Source organism: Branchiostoma floridae, chromosome 3 (assembly GCF_000003815.2).
Source record: "Branchiostoma floridae strain S238N-H82 chromosome 3, Bfl_VNyyK, whole genome shotgun sequence".
Lineage (NCBI taxonomy): Eukaryota > Metazoa > Chordata > Leptocardii > Amphioxiformes > Branchiostomatidae > Branchiostoma > Branchiostoma floridae.
The window spans coordinates 24,298,245-24,313,662 of NC_049981.1; the positions used below are offsets into that span (position 1 = coordinate 24,298,245).

The 15,418-nt window shown below is 38.7% G+C and overlaps 1 protein-coding gene across 1 annotated transcript; it reads right to left on the reverse strand.

The window, feature by feature from the left end:
* Positions 1-1,448: 1,448 nt before the first annotated feature.
* On the reverse strand, positions 1,449-15,418 carry LOC118412571 (cadherin-related family member 1-like). Its single transcript, XM_035815515.1, has 31 exons — positions 15,281-15,418; positions 13,162-13,233; positions 12,914-12,988; positions 12,367-12,521; positions 12,160-12,216; positions 11,917-12,009; positions 11,298-11,387; positions 10,717-10,827; positions 10,232-10,366; positions 9,921-10,002; positions 9,521-9,645; positions 8,947-9,165; positions 8,374-8,541; positions 8,142-8,225; positions 7,821-7,932; positions 7,545-7,666; positions 7,186-7,312; positions 7,025-7,071; positions 6,729-6,833; positions 6,304-6,444; positions 6,024-6,112; positions 5,718-5,804; positions 5,179-5,247; positions 4,918-4,978; positions 4,527-4,651; positions 4,165-4,184; positions 4,014-4,050; positions 3,639-3,671; positions 3,167-3,359; positions 2,662-2,784; positions 1,449-2,196 (listed from the first exon to the last, which is right to left on the reverse strand). The coding sequence occupies exons 2-31, from the start codon at positions 13,211-13,213 to the stop codon at positions 2,095-2,097; spliced, it is 3,039 nt and encodes a 1,012-aa protein (XP_035671408.1). The 5' UTR covers positions 13,214-13,233; positions 15,281-15,418; the 3' UTR covers positions 1,449-2,094.

The following is a 15,418-nucleotide window of genomic DNA, read 5'->3' on the forward strand; positions in this document are numbered from 1 at the left end:
TGGTCCGTGAAAGTATAAGATTATAGTAACGTAGCCTCTACCCATTTGAAGTAGGCTGTAACTAAAGTACCAAAAACATTTTTCACACTTCGTGTCTAGTACTAAAAGCAAAAGATAATGCACATATCTAATAGCACCAGGATACACTCATGTAAAGATAGTAAAACGACATTTGTAACCATTATGTGACCAGACCCCCCCAGGCCACCAACACTTTGGTATATTCCCACGGTCCCCCAACTTGATATATATAAACAGACGAAAACGCAAAAGCGCTAGCCATTTCCTCGGAAACTTCACTGTTAAACAGTAAAATAATCAAGCAAAATTCTTACCTCTTAGAAGGAGTAGAGCAGAAAAATACTCCTCTAACCTCGCTGAACGGTGTTCACAATGGCACTAATACTTGTTTCACCACACCCAGCCTATGTCTCTCAAATGAAATACCGTAAATCCTATAATAACACAACTTTAAAACACATCATTTAACATTCTACGACCTATTAGCGACTACAATGAGCAAACTGTTTTACCAACTAATTACTTGAGCGTAGAACATATCGGCTACCCACTTCTGTTTTTGTTGGTTCTCGAAGATAATCAATCGCTTACCCTAAACAAAGAGAAAATACGGTGCGTTTGTGAGATAAAAAAACCGGTTGGACGGTTGGTACAAAACCATCCAAATCTACCAGCAGATGTTTGACACAATGGGACGACTCTAACTGTCTGTGGGAACATTCAACACCTGGCTTTTGACCTTACGTCGCCTAAGGTAGCGGCATTTATCTCTTTTCTTTTCGGTAAACACACAATTGAAGCTATCTGTAGAATGGTTTCTAATCAGGGCGTTGTAACGATCCATTTCGTGACGTTTTCTGTATGGGCGTTCTCTATCCTTGAGAACCCATAGGTCGCACCCTTTTTAGGATAAAGATTTTAGGCAACATTTGTTTTGTGTTTGTTTTTCTGTATGCAATATCATAACTCGGATCTTAAATATAGCGGCTTAGCTTCCGAAAATAAAAGGACAGCACGTTCCAAAAAAAAAGTCGAACCCAACCTGTTTAGAATTAGCCAACTCTAATATTACAGTAGAATATTGTTCATAACTGTCCATTGTCACTTGTATATCTACTATGTGTATACCATCTACTTGCAATTAGCCCTCGGGCACGAACTTGCAAATAAACTTCTTTGTTTATTTGGTAGTCTACTATATATCGTTGTTTACCTCATTGCTAATAAGCTTTTTTGTTTGATGCCCGTCCATAGATAATAAGCTTCATTGTTTGATCCCCCTAAAAAATAAAAGCATTGCGAACCTAAGTACAAACATGTACGCCCCAGTCCTCTCAGAGCAATTGCTGTCGTCGAGGCTAAGGACACTAAAGTGTGCAGCGAGGTAATAAGTCGATTTTGACTATGGTTTTATTTATCGGTTTTGACAATGGTTTTATTTATCGGTTCCATGCGTTTAGCAATAAACAGTGCATCAACAAGCAAACGTGAGTAGATAACAGCAGCAAAGTATTGTACTTATCTCTTGTAAAAATGTAACACAAGAACAAATATTGCGATCATTGCATTGTGTCTAATCAATACATATATAATTTCTGTAAACTAATGATGCGCTACTATACATGTAATTTGCTACCATACTGTATTATAGTAGTCTACAAGTTATTCATTTCAAAAACGGAATCAATGATGTCCACCTTCATGATGCAATTTATTTTGCTGGTCAATTGTCATAAATCGCTTACATTGCGATCCATGCTTACTTTAGCCAACGTTGACTGTACCGGTTGGTTTATCATCAAGAAATTGACCTAATATATACATTTTTATGATAAAGAATACAAAACGTTTATAAACGTCTAACTCGAAAGTGTATTCACCGTCGTAACTACATTTGCATGCACACAATTGATTATAATTACAGGCACGTAGAGTGAAATGAAGTATCATATAATGTCTTTAAGCACGTTCCGTCGTAATGAAAAGAGAAATACATAATAAGGAAAGAAAAGCGTTAGAAGATCGCATTCTAAGTTGGCCTTCCCCGTTGTTATGATATTCATTTCTCCCCGTTCAGAGCCTGCTGTTTCCCTGGTCCTCGTGCTCGTAGTACGTCCTGTCGTACACGGGCGAGATCAGGCGATGGTCGTCAGGGTTAGGCTGGCTCGTGAAGACCTGAGGGTCACAGAAACTCACATTACACCGGTACACGAGAGGGTTATGTCTTAACTTGTTTGTAGTTTTTGTGAGTTAAACTACAATTTTAGAAGGGGATAGATTTATATCATATTTGGTACACTTTTATATAATAGAAACACAATGTTGTTGTTTTTTTTACCAAGGATAGTATACTTGAGGGACTGCATAAGGTTACGATTGTTTACTTATGAGACAAGATTAGGAGACAAGAAAATGGTATATATGGGGCTTGCATCATTTGACATTAGCAAGGTCATTATTAGAAGCCCTCTTCAGTACAGACATATATCGAGAGTGATTTAGCAATGCAGTAAGTCACACGTTAGACATGATAAAAGATAAAAACAAGAATGTTCCAGATTTTCTTTTCCTGCGTTTGGGGAATATAGTTTAAACAAAAAGACAATCATAGACTGTCAGACGTTTTTTTCCTGAACTTACCGTGGTGGACACGACCTCCCCATCATCCGCGCCGGTGGTATAGCCCGACGTGCCGCGAGCGTCAGTGGTGAACACGGTGGTGTGGGAGGGCTCCTCCGGGGACGGCGCGCGCTTGGTCTGAGTCTGTAGCAAAACAACGTTTCAAAGATAAAACACAAAATGAATATAACGTTAGGACCATGCGCAGTTTCAGGGCAAACTAGCAGAAGTTATAGTTCGTAGATATTACCGTGTGACGTGGCAGAGGTGGGTATCGGCAAATAAAAAGATAATGTGTGTGTATGCCTGCGCGCGCGTGTGTGTATGTGTGTGTGTGTCTGTGTGTCTGTGTGTGGTTGCCCTGGTGTGGGCCCGCAATCAGGTAGTCTGTCGCGGTATTAACTTAGATGGTGTAATGATAAGCAGGTTTCGAGAGCATGGCTGTGAACCAATGTTGTTTTCATGTGGCCGTATTAACCTCCCCTTTGGGATAAAGAGATTTGAGATAATATCGGATTCTACTCGCCTCAGTAGTGGTGAAGGCAGGGTTGAAATAGCCGTCGTCCCGGCGGGTCTCCTGTGTGGTGACGTATTCACCATAGTCCAATGCCGGGAGAGGACGTTTGATGGGGATGGGGGCCACCTGAGGCTCGTACACGTCGGGTCTAGTCTTGAAGTCACTGCCGAAGTCCATGATAGCGAGCTGAGTCTCCTCTTCTCTACGAACGGATGAAAAATGGAAGGTGATCAAACAGACTGGAATTGATGGGGCACCGTTATATGGTATATAATTTAAAAAAATATATTTTAAAACCATCTACATGTATGGATATGTATGATTTGATATTAGATATTGCAATGCTTGGATATAATTTTAAAAATGATGCGTAATATAGGCACGTGTATCAAACGTGTACTACGTGTATAAAAACAAGCATAGAAAAAAGGGTTCTTATGACCTTTCAGATATCCAACAAATTCGAAGCATTTATACTTACTTGTCTGTGAAGACTGGGTTCATGTTGATCTCACTGCATATGATGAGAAAAAAAGATAAATAGATAGGTACAAAGTATTTCATGGTCACATACGCGCATTATCTAATGCGTTTTCACTTAGATTAGATGGTATAGTGACAAATTGTGAGGAAATATTTTCAATTAATTACAATGGCATGCAGGTGTGCATATACCATGATGCAGTGGCCCTGGGGGGTTACCAAGCTATGTAATTATTAGAATTGCAAAGTATCAAATATGCGTTAGGGGTCGCTGCAGTGCTACATATGCCAATAGAATGTGGTTATACTAACAGGGATAATTCTTTGAAACATTTTACATAATAGTTTATTTTTAAGCATGACTATTACTCACGGTGCAGGCTCAGGGATCGGCTCCACTAACAACTTGCCTGGAACACAACAAGAAACGTTTGCATCTCGCAGAAGTTTCTATTTGATATTCAGAACATGTTTGAAGACAGTAAATAAAATACATGGCTTCTAAAATCATAAACTGTACTCACTTTGCATCTTCTTCTTGTACCTGGATTTGTTTTTGACAGCATTTGAAGAAAAAATAGCTTTGTTATTATTAAACACGTACATACTGAGTATGTGTAACAATATGACACATTGTGGCTTTACTTCATTTGAATGGATAACAAGATACTTGGCTAATGCTACGTTTTGAACAGTTATGATGATATTTTATGAAAAATGATCTGATGACTGTTGTGTTAATATCAACATACGGAAATTAATCTTTCATCACACAATAAGGATATGTCGCTCGATCGTGCAGCATATGATACATGATATACATTGTATAACCTGTGTGCAAGAATTACTGTCAGATGAGTGTAGTAATAAGGGTGTACTGACGAACCAGTATCTGCAGTAACAGAGGAGACACAGCAGCAGTAGGAGTCCCAGCAGCAGCAGAGCGGCCAGAGCGATCAGGAACGCCTCCCAGTTACTGAAGCCGGCGTAGTCACTCTTCACTTGGGCAGACTACGCAAGCAAAGACAAAGAATTCTCTTATTTTCAAATGCTCAGTATCCTTATCAATTTTTGTTGGATGGAGGCATATAATATAATCTTTCATTCCAATAAAGAATTCGCTCTACTCCTTAACGAAAATATCTCGGTCCGTTTATGATCACTGTAATGTTAATTTCCAATGCTCAACAATCATATTATTAATTCTATAATCACATACGCCATTATATACCGTTATCATATCTTTATACCGTTATATAGCTATATCAAGAACTCACCCTAGCGCCGACAATCTGACAGTCCGCCAGCAGCCTATCCCTGTCCACACCTTCGATAACTCTGCAAGATCAAGAAACAGATTTTATTGACATGAATTTTCATTCTACAAAATATTTGTAATTGTTGCAATTTTCAAGCAATAAAAAGGCCTTTGTAAATCATGGCAGTGATGCATATTAGAATGTCAATACTGTAATGCTCCTAACATCATCAGCTGTATTCTCGCAAATAGAAGACAACGTGACTGTGTTTGTGCATACCTTAGTCCCTCAGTATCAGTGAGAACCAAGTCAGTGTTCTTGTCAATGAGGTAGTAGAGTACTTGAGACCTGTATTTCAAAAACTCTCGTTAGTTCTGTAAGTGGAAGTATAACTTGATCGTGCCTTGTTCAATTCATCATCATTATCATCACGATCACCATAGTTACAATCATTGCAGTTGATAATGACAAATTATTATCGTAATGTATAAGCAGTCAATTTATATGTATTACTTAAAGATTATGCTTTGACGATCTATCACAATACTGTAACATCTCTGTTTGAATTCAGTTTAGCACAGTGCGTAGTGGCATCAGTTTAAAACTATTCGAACGTAAAGTATAATGCTGTAAAAGACTTATGTTATCTGTTATGACATGCTCTTTCAGGATTCCTAATATATATATATATATCCCTAACAAGTTGTGTGATCACAAGCAATTAAGCTAGTTCGTACGACTCAGAAGTACAGAAAGCTACTACTGAAGACATGGTTATAAGACTGTGAATGTGCTGCTATGAGAAATGAACTACTCACTGCTGCCTGTTGATGTTTCCTTGGCTGTCTGTATTGTACTGCAGTCCCTCGTAAATAACTCTATAACCTGTTTGGTCTTCAAGTCGCCTGGTACGAATAATAACATTTTCTTACAAAGCAACCCAAGTACCATTGTTACATAGCGCAATCAAATGAACATGGAGCGCTTGCATCCACTTATTTCATCAGGTGCCATCGACATGACTGATGAGCCTATACGTACTACCGTGGATTGCAGCATCATGAACATTCTATAACAAATATATCATCTTTAGCAAGCTTTTGTAAAATCAATCGTCAACTTACTGTAAACACTCTTGTATATTCGGCCTCACGCTCTCAGGGGGTGCATCCAGCACAGTACTTAGCCCAAAGCGTTGCGGGATGGTATGTATCTAGGTGAAAGAGAAACATTTTGTTTCAGTCACTCGAATGTTACACACGTAATAAGATATATATCGTATCATGTAACGGGTAACCGCCTTTTACAGATGCATACCTTTTTGTCTGATATGTGATATTTTGAATTCAAATTAAAGGAGCTATTTATATCTAGATACCGAAAGATTGCACATGAGATAGCTACCCTGACTTCGGTATCGTCAAACCTTCCTCCCCCGTCCTCTGCCCTGACATTGACGGTGAAGTAACCGTTCTGGTAGTCGTCATAGAGCCTGTTGGTCAGGATTTGGCCGGTCTGCGAGTCAATTTGGAAGGCGTCATCCACCTAATGATTTAAAGATACCAAATATAAAAGGGATAGATTGTTAGATTTAATACTGTTAGAATCCAGTGACGTATTTTGTTCGCTATTAGGCACAGTTATACAACCCGTGAGAATGTAAAAGACTAAGACGTAAACACTGAATGACATATAGATTCAATTCTTCTCAAGTGACTCAAGGACAAGTTCATAATTTTTCTTCTCAACATTTCCGTTTCCTTTTTTGGCATAACATGTTTTAAAACAACAGGTTTTAGGTAATCACTGTAATCTGTACATTGTATTACCTGTGAACTGAGAGAACCGGTTATATCATCCCTGTTTGCTGTGAAGAGCACAGAGGTGATGGTGTAGGTGATGACGCTGTTGGTCCCATCATCTAGGTCCGTGGCCTTCATGTTGAGGAAGAGGTACTATGTTTATTATCATCATCATCATTATCATCATCATCGACTCTACCCCACATGTGATTATTACAATGTTGTAACGCATAGCAAACATGCAAAGTAAAAACTTGAATATTTTGTATTGACTTATATTCAAGTGAAGAATCAAAGCAAAAATGAACAAAACACAATCATACCTGAACGCGCGCGACAGGTGTGTTGAAGTTTGAGGATGCTGGCACACCTAGGACAACAACAAGCTTTGTTTTAAGATGGGATATACACAACGTTAGAACAAAAGATGAACTCTGATGGTGACCACAAAGAGTAAATACGGCTTGGTTATAATTTGTCTTACCTGCGTAATAGACTTTGGTTGTGAATCGGGGAGAGTTGTCATTCTGGTCAGTTATGGTAATGAGTGCCTTGCTCAGGGTGTTGTCATTTGGGTCGTATGCTGTAGGTCCGGTAGGGCAGGCCGTGTTCTGAAAGGTGAATAATTATAAATTTCTATTCTTTAAAGCATTAAACTCCCCAAAACGTGCCTCAAGTATATACGTATAATATGGCCCAAACGCTGCCTCCACACAAAACCACAGCTGTTAGGTTTATTTAAAAATCGCCTTTCCTGTAGCGTAACAAAGTGTTTTGATGACCCTGAAAATGATATTATCATTGACGTCATGCATTAGAAGAATCGATGAGAACCCTACTTACCGACGATAGCTTCTGGATAACCAGGTCATACACTGCCTGGAGTTCCCGGTCCAGCGGGAGGCGGGCCACTGTCACCACTCCGGTTGTTTTGTCTATGGCAAAGGTCCCGTTGGTATTGCCTCCTAGATGACGAAAAAGAGCAACCTTTTGAATCAAAGTCTACCATTCAGATTTGAGAATCATATAGTGTTAAAAATTTACCTTGGACAAAGATGACTGACTTTGCGGGACAGAAGTGCTGATTACAATTGCTGATTACATCCAAAACGTACATACCAACAAGACAGTAAAATATGCCGCTCTCGCTTGGCCTCTTGGCTGTCCCCACGTTGGTCCCAACGGGCGCGTTTTCTGTCACGTCAAGGTTAAAAACACGACCCTCGGTTTCCTGAAAGATGAATTACAAATAGCGACTATCACCACTGTCGCTTGCACATTCCTAAAACTTTGGATACAACCTGATTTATACATCTGCGATCCCATGACATAACACGCTTTAAATTATCATTCTCGTCTACTAAAAAGCACAGTCTGTAACTTAAAGTGACCTATTCGTAAACTGCTACCCATACATGCTTGTACACGTAGCATAGTTACCGGGGCGTCCCTGATGTTAACCCTGACGGTCACAGCGGAACGTCTCGGGGATCCTCCATTGGTAAGATGCTCCGTTGCTTGAACCTGGTAAGTATAAAAAAAGTAAACATTACTGCTTTCTAAGATAGTTCATCCTGTTGTCGTTCAATTGGATTTTACCTAAGGAGAAACACCAAAAAGTATCGATTTTCCGTCTTATGCTACATGCTGAGGGGTAAACTAAAGGTCTTACCCTTATGGGGATTTGATGACTCGGTGCCGTTGTTTCGAAATCCACCATAGACGGGTCCATGACCAGAATGTTGACAATGGCTTGTCCTCCGACAACGTTCTTTGGCTCGATATCGAATATAGTGTTTGGATCATCCAATAGCGTCAGGTTGAAAAGGTTGTTTGGTGTCTGTAAAGAAATGTTAAGTTGTTTTATGCTAAGGGCGATGCAGTGTACATTCAGCAAGACCATAGTATGTATAGGGCAAAAGATATGAAAAAAAGAAATTTTACTGCATGGCCAAGCCGGCTGAAGAGAGACGTCTACGTTTTCCGCGTGGAAGGATAAGATAAATTACCATCATGATGAAAGGCTATCAGGTGGTACAAAATTGACATTGAGTTACACCTTCTCAAGACCTACCCACATATATCATATGTAGCATAATCCATCAATGTTATGCTAGTCACATATATGCGGGAACGCACAAAAACACACAGAGAGATGCACAAAAACAGTACTTTTGTTTTCACAAAGGTAATTACAACGCGTTGAATGTAAAAAAAATTATAGACATAATGCAAGACAACTCACCGCGTCCCTGTCCGATACAGTCAGCCTCAGACGAGGCAATGGGGTGTACACCTCTGGGTGCTCGGTGATCTCCACGCTTCTCTCGGTGACTTCGTTGTCGTAGGTTTGATCGTAGAACCTCGGAAGGTTGTCGTTCGCGTCGATGACGAGGACCGCAACGTTTACTTCCGAGAATTGCAGCGGGTTGGTGTCCGTGCGGTCAGCTCTTACTTCGATGGCCTGGAGAATCGACAAAATCACAAATTAATAAGTCTACATCGGTGAATACATACTTCAGAATGAAAACAATGGGGCTGCATCTTTTCATATAATCAAAAAGGCTGTAGCATTTCAAATAGCATGGCATCCCAACCTGCACTGCTGGGCAACAATAGATAATTATGTTAGTGCAGAAAACTTAATCATGCCACTGAATGTGCATTATCCAATACAGCATTTTGTCATTAGGAAAATGAATTTCTAGTAGTTTTCAACACATACAATGCGACATCAAAATAACATTTTCATTGAATCAACAATGCAGGTCATTAATAATAACATAAACTTCCACATGATCACAATCATATAATCTTACTCGGATTCTTAGAAGGAATAGCCCAGGGGACTCCACTCGGAAGATGTTTTCAGCTTCTCTGTCCAGATTTTTCCTAAGCGTTATCCTCCCCGTGTCCGACTGGATGTCGAAATAGTCGAAAGGATCTGTAACATGTAAATATAGATAGTCTTGCTTTCTTACACTAGTTCTTCTTTATATATACTTTTCGTTTTTTTTTCAAATTTGTCTAATCTGTCAGTAATTTTCCCTATTTACCCTCGCTCATCAGAGCATTTATGTCTATAAATGAAGAAATGTTCACTAGTGACGTTTTCTGAAATGTTGAGTTGGTTCTTTCTGAAATAAGGATTATCAGTGATGTTTAATCTTTTCAACTATTAAAGATGCATGTATGTATCCAGTTACATATCTAACATACCTCCATTTGCAAGTTCGTAACGAATTCCGTTTGTCCTCGATCGGTCTCCATCGACGGCTTGAACGGTGAAAACAATGGCACCCTGGTGGAAAATGAGAAATGTTCAACTACGTCTGAAATATTACAATTAGCCTGTAACAAACAACTTGGCATGCCAAGTATCATGTTGCTAGTAGTTAGTTTCAATTGAGCTGAAGCGTATTTGCCCTGAACTCCATTTGTAAAACATGTTTCCCATTCTAAGGATGCTGTTAATTTAAGAACCTACTACATGTAGTAGTGTACGAGAATGGTAGAAATCAGTGCCTTGCCTGTAGACTTTCTGGTGTTCCCTCTGTGATTGACACCTCGTAGGGCTCATTGAGCCAGATTGGACTCCTGTTCTGTTCGTCTGTGATTTGCACAAATACGTCCACAGAAGTCGCGAGGGGCTGAGTTCCGCCATCCTGAAAATACCGGCGCCGCTTTATATCATATCTAACGCTTCTTCTGAGAATTAACCTCTTAGCTAGGAATGTTGCTACTTTGCATATCTTATAAATTAGCTTATGAAACCTTTTCATCTGAGGTATCTGTGTTTTATCATCATGTAATAAAATTACGGACTCGGATTAAACTCATTTTCTGACACCTTTTTTGGATATTGCTGGTACCTTTGACCTAACTTCCTGTTAGTGTCTCCACTCGTAATGCCAATTGTGTAGATAATATACAAACGTTTTCATGGAGGTAACGAACTCCGTTACTGCAAGAAATTAGGAAAACCCGTCAAATATCAGAAAGCAAGGTTTCTTACCACAGCCCTGACGGTGACTGCGTACGCGGTCTGCGCTTCAGACTCGATGGCTGTCCTGTCCCTCAGCCTCAAGATACCGTCTACCTGGCCAATCTCAAACGAGTCGGTGTGCTAAGAATAAGATAAAATGAATAATAGTTTGTCATGTGGAAATAAAAAAATTAGATGTACCATAAATTGCACGTAATTTCTTCACCTCTGACCTCCACTTCAATTCTCCACCGTTCTTGATTTTGACATCGGAACGTGCGACCAAGACTTTGATTTACGGGCAATGGTTTTAATATACTGGGTTTTGTTTGTTCCCCCGAATATCACCAACTTTCATCTCTACCATTCTAAATGTCACATCTCTTGCCCTGTATATATTGGGCCCCTTGGAAATCAACATTATAAATTGAAGGTAGCAACCAAGTCGTCTTGAGATGAAATAGACAAGTAAACGGAGTGTCTGACTTCAATATCTAATAGGAAATATCAGTAAGCTGCAGAACCCGGGAAAGTTGCTCCTTCATATCCTTTTTGATTTTTTTTTCAAATCATTCTGCTGAATGTTTCTAGAGAGACCAAATCGTACATACCGAAGTGAGTTGGTAGTTCACAGCGCCATTCTGCCCGCTGTCTATGTCTGTCGCTCTCACGGTGATGATCTCGGTACCAATCGCTGCAGACTAGGAAGAAATATTGATAAATGTATAAAGCCACTTATGAAAATAGCCATGTATCGTTTTATTACTTCCGCGAAGCCGGGGTTATTGTAGTGAGTAGTTGTGTTTGGAGGTATGTCCGCAGTTATGTGAATATTGCTGAGTGAAAAGATGGAACTGGACAGGTGTAATACGATACTATACTCAAATGTTGGCAGAAAGATTAAACAAAATAAACTCTTAGCGATCTCTGAAACAATCCCTAAATCATCCTTATTGACCTATAGCTACATAGTGTAGCTATGTCTTACCTTGCAGGTCTACAACATTGAACAAACATCGAACCACTGGCTTCGAACTCTCCAAGTACCATGGCAGACGAATAAAGACAGAGGCAAAGTAGCTAATTACAATGCCTCTGTTTTCATATAGAGATGACTAATATATATATATATATATATATATATATATATATATATATATATATATATATGTATATATATATATGTAAAGATCCAGTCTTTTGCAGGTCGAATGTGTAGGGACGTCTTACCTCCGACAGAGTAGCTTCGTATGGCGTGCCTTGGAATTGAGGGGAGTTGTCGTTGTAGTCAATGACATTGATGAGAAGATCAGAATGCGTGATCTGCATGTCGTGTATAACATAGTATCTTTAAAAGATGCTTAAATTAATATTATAAACGATTATATAGCACTTTGATTAGCATCGGTGATAAACATTACTAAAGAAACGAGGTTTTCTTTAAAAATCTTAGTTACAAATAATATCAGATACCTGGTGTCCGCCGAGACCATCCGTTATCGTCACGTCGAATCTGACTACCGGGTTTGTCTACATAAAAAAGACAAAAACATAAATGTGATTAATGTGTAACTATAATCTAAGTATAGTATCTTATTTTGTTAGACAACCTACAGAAAGTCTACCATACGTGTTATGTTCTTGAGTGTCAATGATAAGTGGCTAAAAGGATTAGCCAACCTCGCGGTCCAGAATCTTCGCTACCACCAGGTCGCCCAGTGTCTCCCCCTGTGCGTTGACTCCGGCAGGGTCGATACGGAAAGCGTCACCGCTGATGAGGAAGTCCAGGGCATTTCCGTCAGGATCTAATGCACGGATCTGGAAAATAGACTGACCTACAAGAAACAAACAAACAATTTTACAAACAAGATGAAGGTGTTCTTATTTAACGAAGAAAAAAAATGATATGTATGTGACATATACAGTGTATCTGCTACTGACTATGAGATTTGATTGTATAAACATATATAGCCATAAAATATAAATCATTACATCATACCAGAAAATGTTTAATGCTTTTTTACAATGAATTTCCTAGCCTGAAACATTTTTTATACAGAACACATCAATGGCATATGCTGCTGCACAATAAGACATTGTATGTGCATTAAGCTAGACAAGGGAGACGTACCAAAAACAGCAATTTAATTAATTCACATAGAGAAGAATTAGATACTTTAGATCAACAATGAATTGTGCGTATCATTGTCCATGAATATTGTCTTACCAACTGGTGTGTTCTCAGAAACTAGCATGTTGTTCAGGTCACCTATGTTGACAAATTCAGGTGCGGTAACAGCAGCTGTAATAGAAAAATCATAATATTTATGATCAATATTCATTTTACAATTACACTGTTTGCCTTAAAACCTGATCATGTAAGACTTACATAGCGAGTTAATGTTAAATGTGCCAAAATATTCAGATTGATTCAAATTGTAAATGTAGGTAACATATTCATGAATGCCTACTTACTTGTGATGCCTATGCCGGCCAGTAGGAGAAGAACACATTTCTCTCCTAACATGGCGGCAGCTAGAAGCTAACCTGTTGACAAAATAGATCAACATAGACATATCATAATATGTTTGATATATATACCCTTATTCACATAAACAGTAGTATTGCATATTGGTATCAAGTTTGAATAATACTTACATAATAGCTAAACGCCGATATTTGTGGAGATATTTTAAATTAAGAGTATTGATATTCAACGAAAATATTGATTTTAAAGACAAAAGCCCGGAAGGTGTGTACTACCACACGATCCAACTCTAAGAATTGTAAATTTACCTGTTTAGACTATATGAAATGCTTGTTAATGTTGTAGATATTTTACAATAGAACCAACATGACACAACTTGGATGGGTATGTTTAAAGCCCACTTATCGGCAACATAACTGCCATTTTAATAAATAATGAGCTCGGGCTGCCACCCTCAATACAAACACATAATATATTTTCAGTGTCAGTTTTCCTTTTTGCCTGACAAATTTTGTTCTATTCATCTATTTCTTCTAACTTAACGATGTGCAAATTAGGAAAACGCCTAACCAAGTATTCCACAGATAACCTAATGATGAAGCCAGGACAAATATCATTGAAAATACAAACATATATTGTCTAATACAAATGCCCATGTAATCTCTGTTTTTTTTGCGTTAAATACACAAAGGTAGTGAATCCCATCAAGAAGTACGCACTCCATGTATTTCTAGTCATTGCGATAACTTTGAACTCTATTATGCAAATCTGTTGCCTTAAATGTCTATACTTATATTCTACACGAAATATGAATTAGCTTGTTTTGAAATCCCTTTGGAAAATCTAAAGGAGCAAAAGCATGTTTATCTTTGAGAACCATTTTACTTCAAAAAGATCTAGAGCCCTCCTCATGATTCCACTCTATTCAGCCCCTTGTCAAAGCTCCACAGGGAACGTTTAATTTACGCGTTGAGCGCAGTGGGGATTTAATCTAGCCTCCTTTGTCATCATTGCTGTAGAAGAAAAGCTGGGTCTGTGATGACTAACGTGAAACGCTTTTGTTATAATAGCGTAGCGTCACACAACGACCTACCCCCAACAATATGGTACCATTTCAAAATCATCCGTAGCTTTCACAAAACTGGCGATTGTTTAAAGGACCACTCTAGTCAAGAGACGTGACAGGACTGAGTCTCACAATCTGTGTCTTCACATTTTCTTGCGGTCGGGTCAAAGTGTCATCGTGTTTTCACAAGTCGGCCTCTTTGCCTTTCGACACGCGGATGAAAACAATTTTGAAAGGAATAATGTCAAAGACCGAGGCTTGGCAAAGATTAGTTTTAAAGAGGCATAGCAGAGGTTGCCAACACGGTGTAGGGGGACCGTTAGCTGTGAGAGTGTTCATGAGTTGCTCGACTTTACCTGTCAAAGGTCTTTGGCACTTTTACGATCGCAAGGTTTTTCATCATTATTATCTTGAAATATTTGGAAACCAATCGTATCATAAATAAATCGTGTATGACATTACAGGCATACAGGCTACCTAAATGCATTTTAATGCCTTATTACTGTATCTGATATAAGTTGTGATCTATCATCGAAAAGAATAAATAATGTTATCTTTTTTTATTAATTCTTCATAAAAAATAGGTTGTGATATTCTCAAAATTTAGAAATAAGGGTAAACAGCAGTGATATGCCCATTCTAATTATGCAATATCATACTTTGGTACAGGTTAAAAATTTCAAAACCGTTAAGTACTGTTTTGAACAAGCAGACTCAGTATACACCACTATCTTCTACACACACTAATCCTTCCTTGGAATAGATAGACAAAGAACAAGTACCAGTAGTAGTAGTACAACTCTAACCCATATGCGTTCTTTTTAAAGACGCAAAGACAGGGTGCTTTTAAGACATTTGTACGACAGCATACATACATATACGATTTATCTCGATATACGACGAATTATCTATGAATCACCGACGTCTACTTTGGACAATTCTCACGACCCAACTATAGGCTAAAAAGTACATAATGATGTATGTTGTTCCAACAGAGTAAGAGACTTTACATAAACCAAATGATACTTGTGTAAACTCACCAGTGGGGTGAAGATAAGAAGGAGGTAACGCTTCAGGCGCCGTCTACAAAGCTGGGTGGGATGGCACAGTGAATTTCACCACACCCTCAAGGCGGCCTCCAAACGACATACCGTAAAATTCGCAACATTTTCTACCCT

Bases quoted from the DNA above. Each gene is read 5' to 3' on its own strand.
- LOC118412571 (XM_035815515.1), bottom strand. From the start codon at position 13,213: ATGTTAGGAGAGAAATGTGTTCTTCTCCTACTGGCCGGCATAGGCATC. The intron at 7,933-8,141 runs GTAACTATGCTA...TTCATCTTTCAG, and splicing joins TTAACATCAGGGACGCCCCG to GAAACCGAGGGTCGTGTTTT. The intron at 7,667-7,820 runs GTATGTACGTTT...TTCGTCATCTAG, and splicing joins CATATTTTACTGTCTTGTTG to GAGGCAATACCAACGGGACC.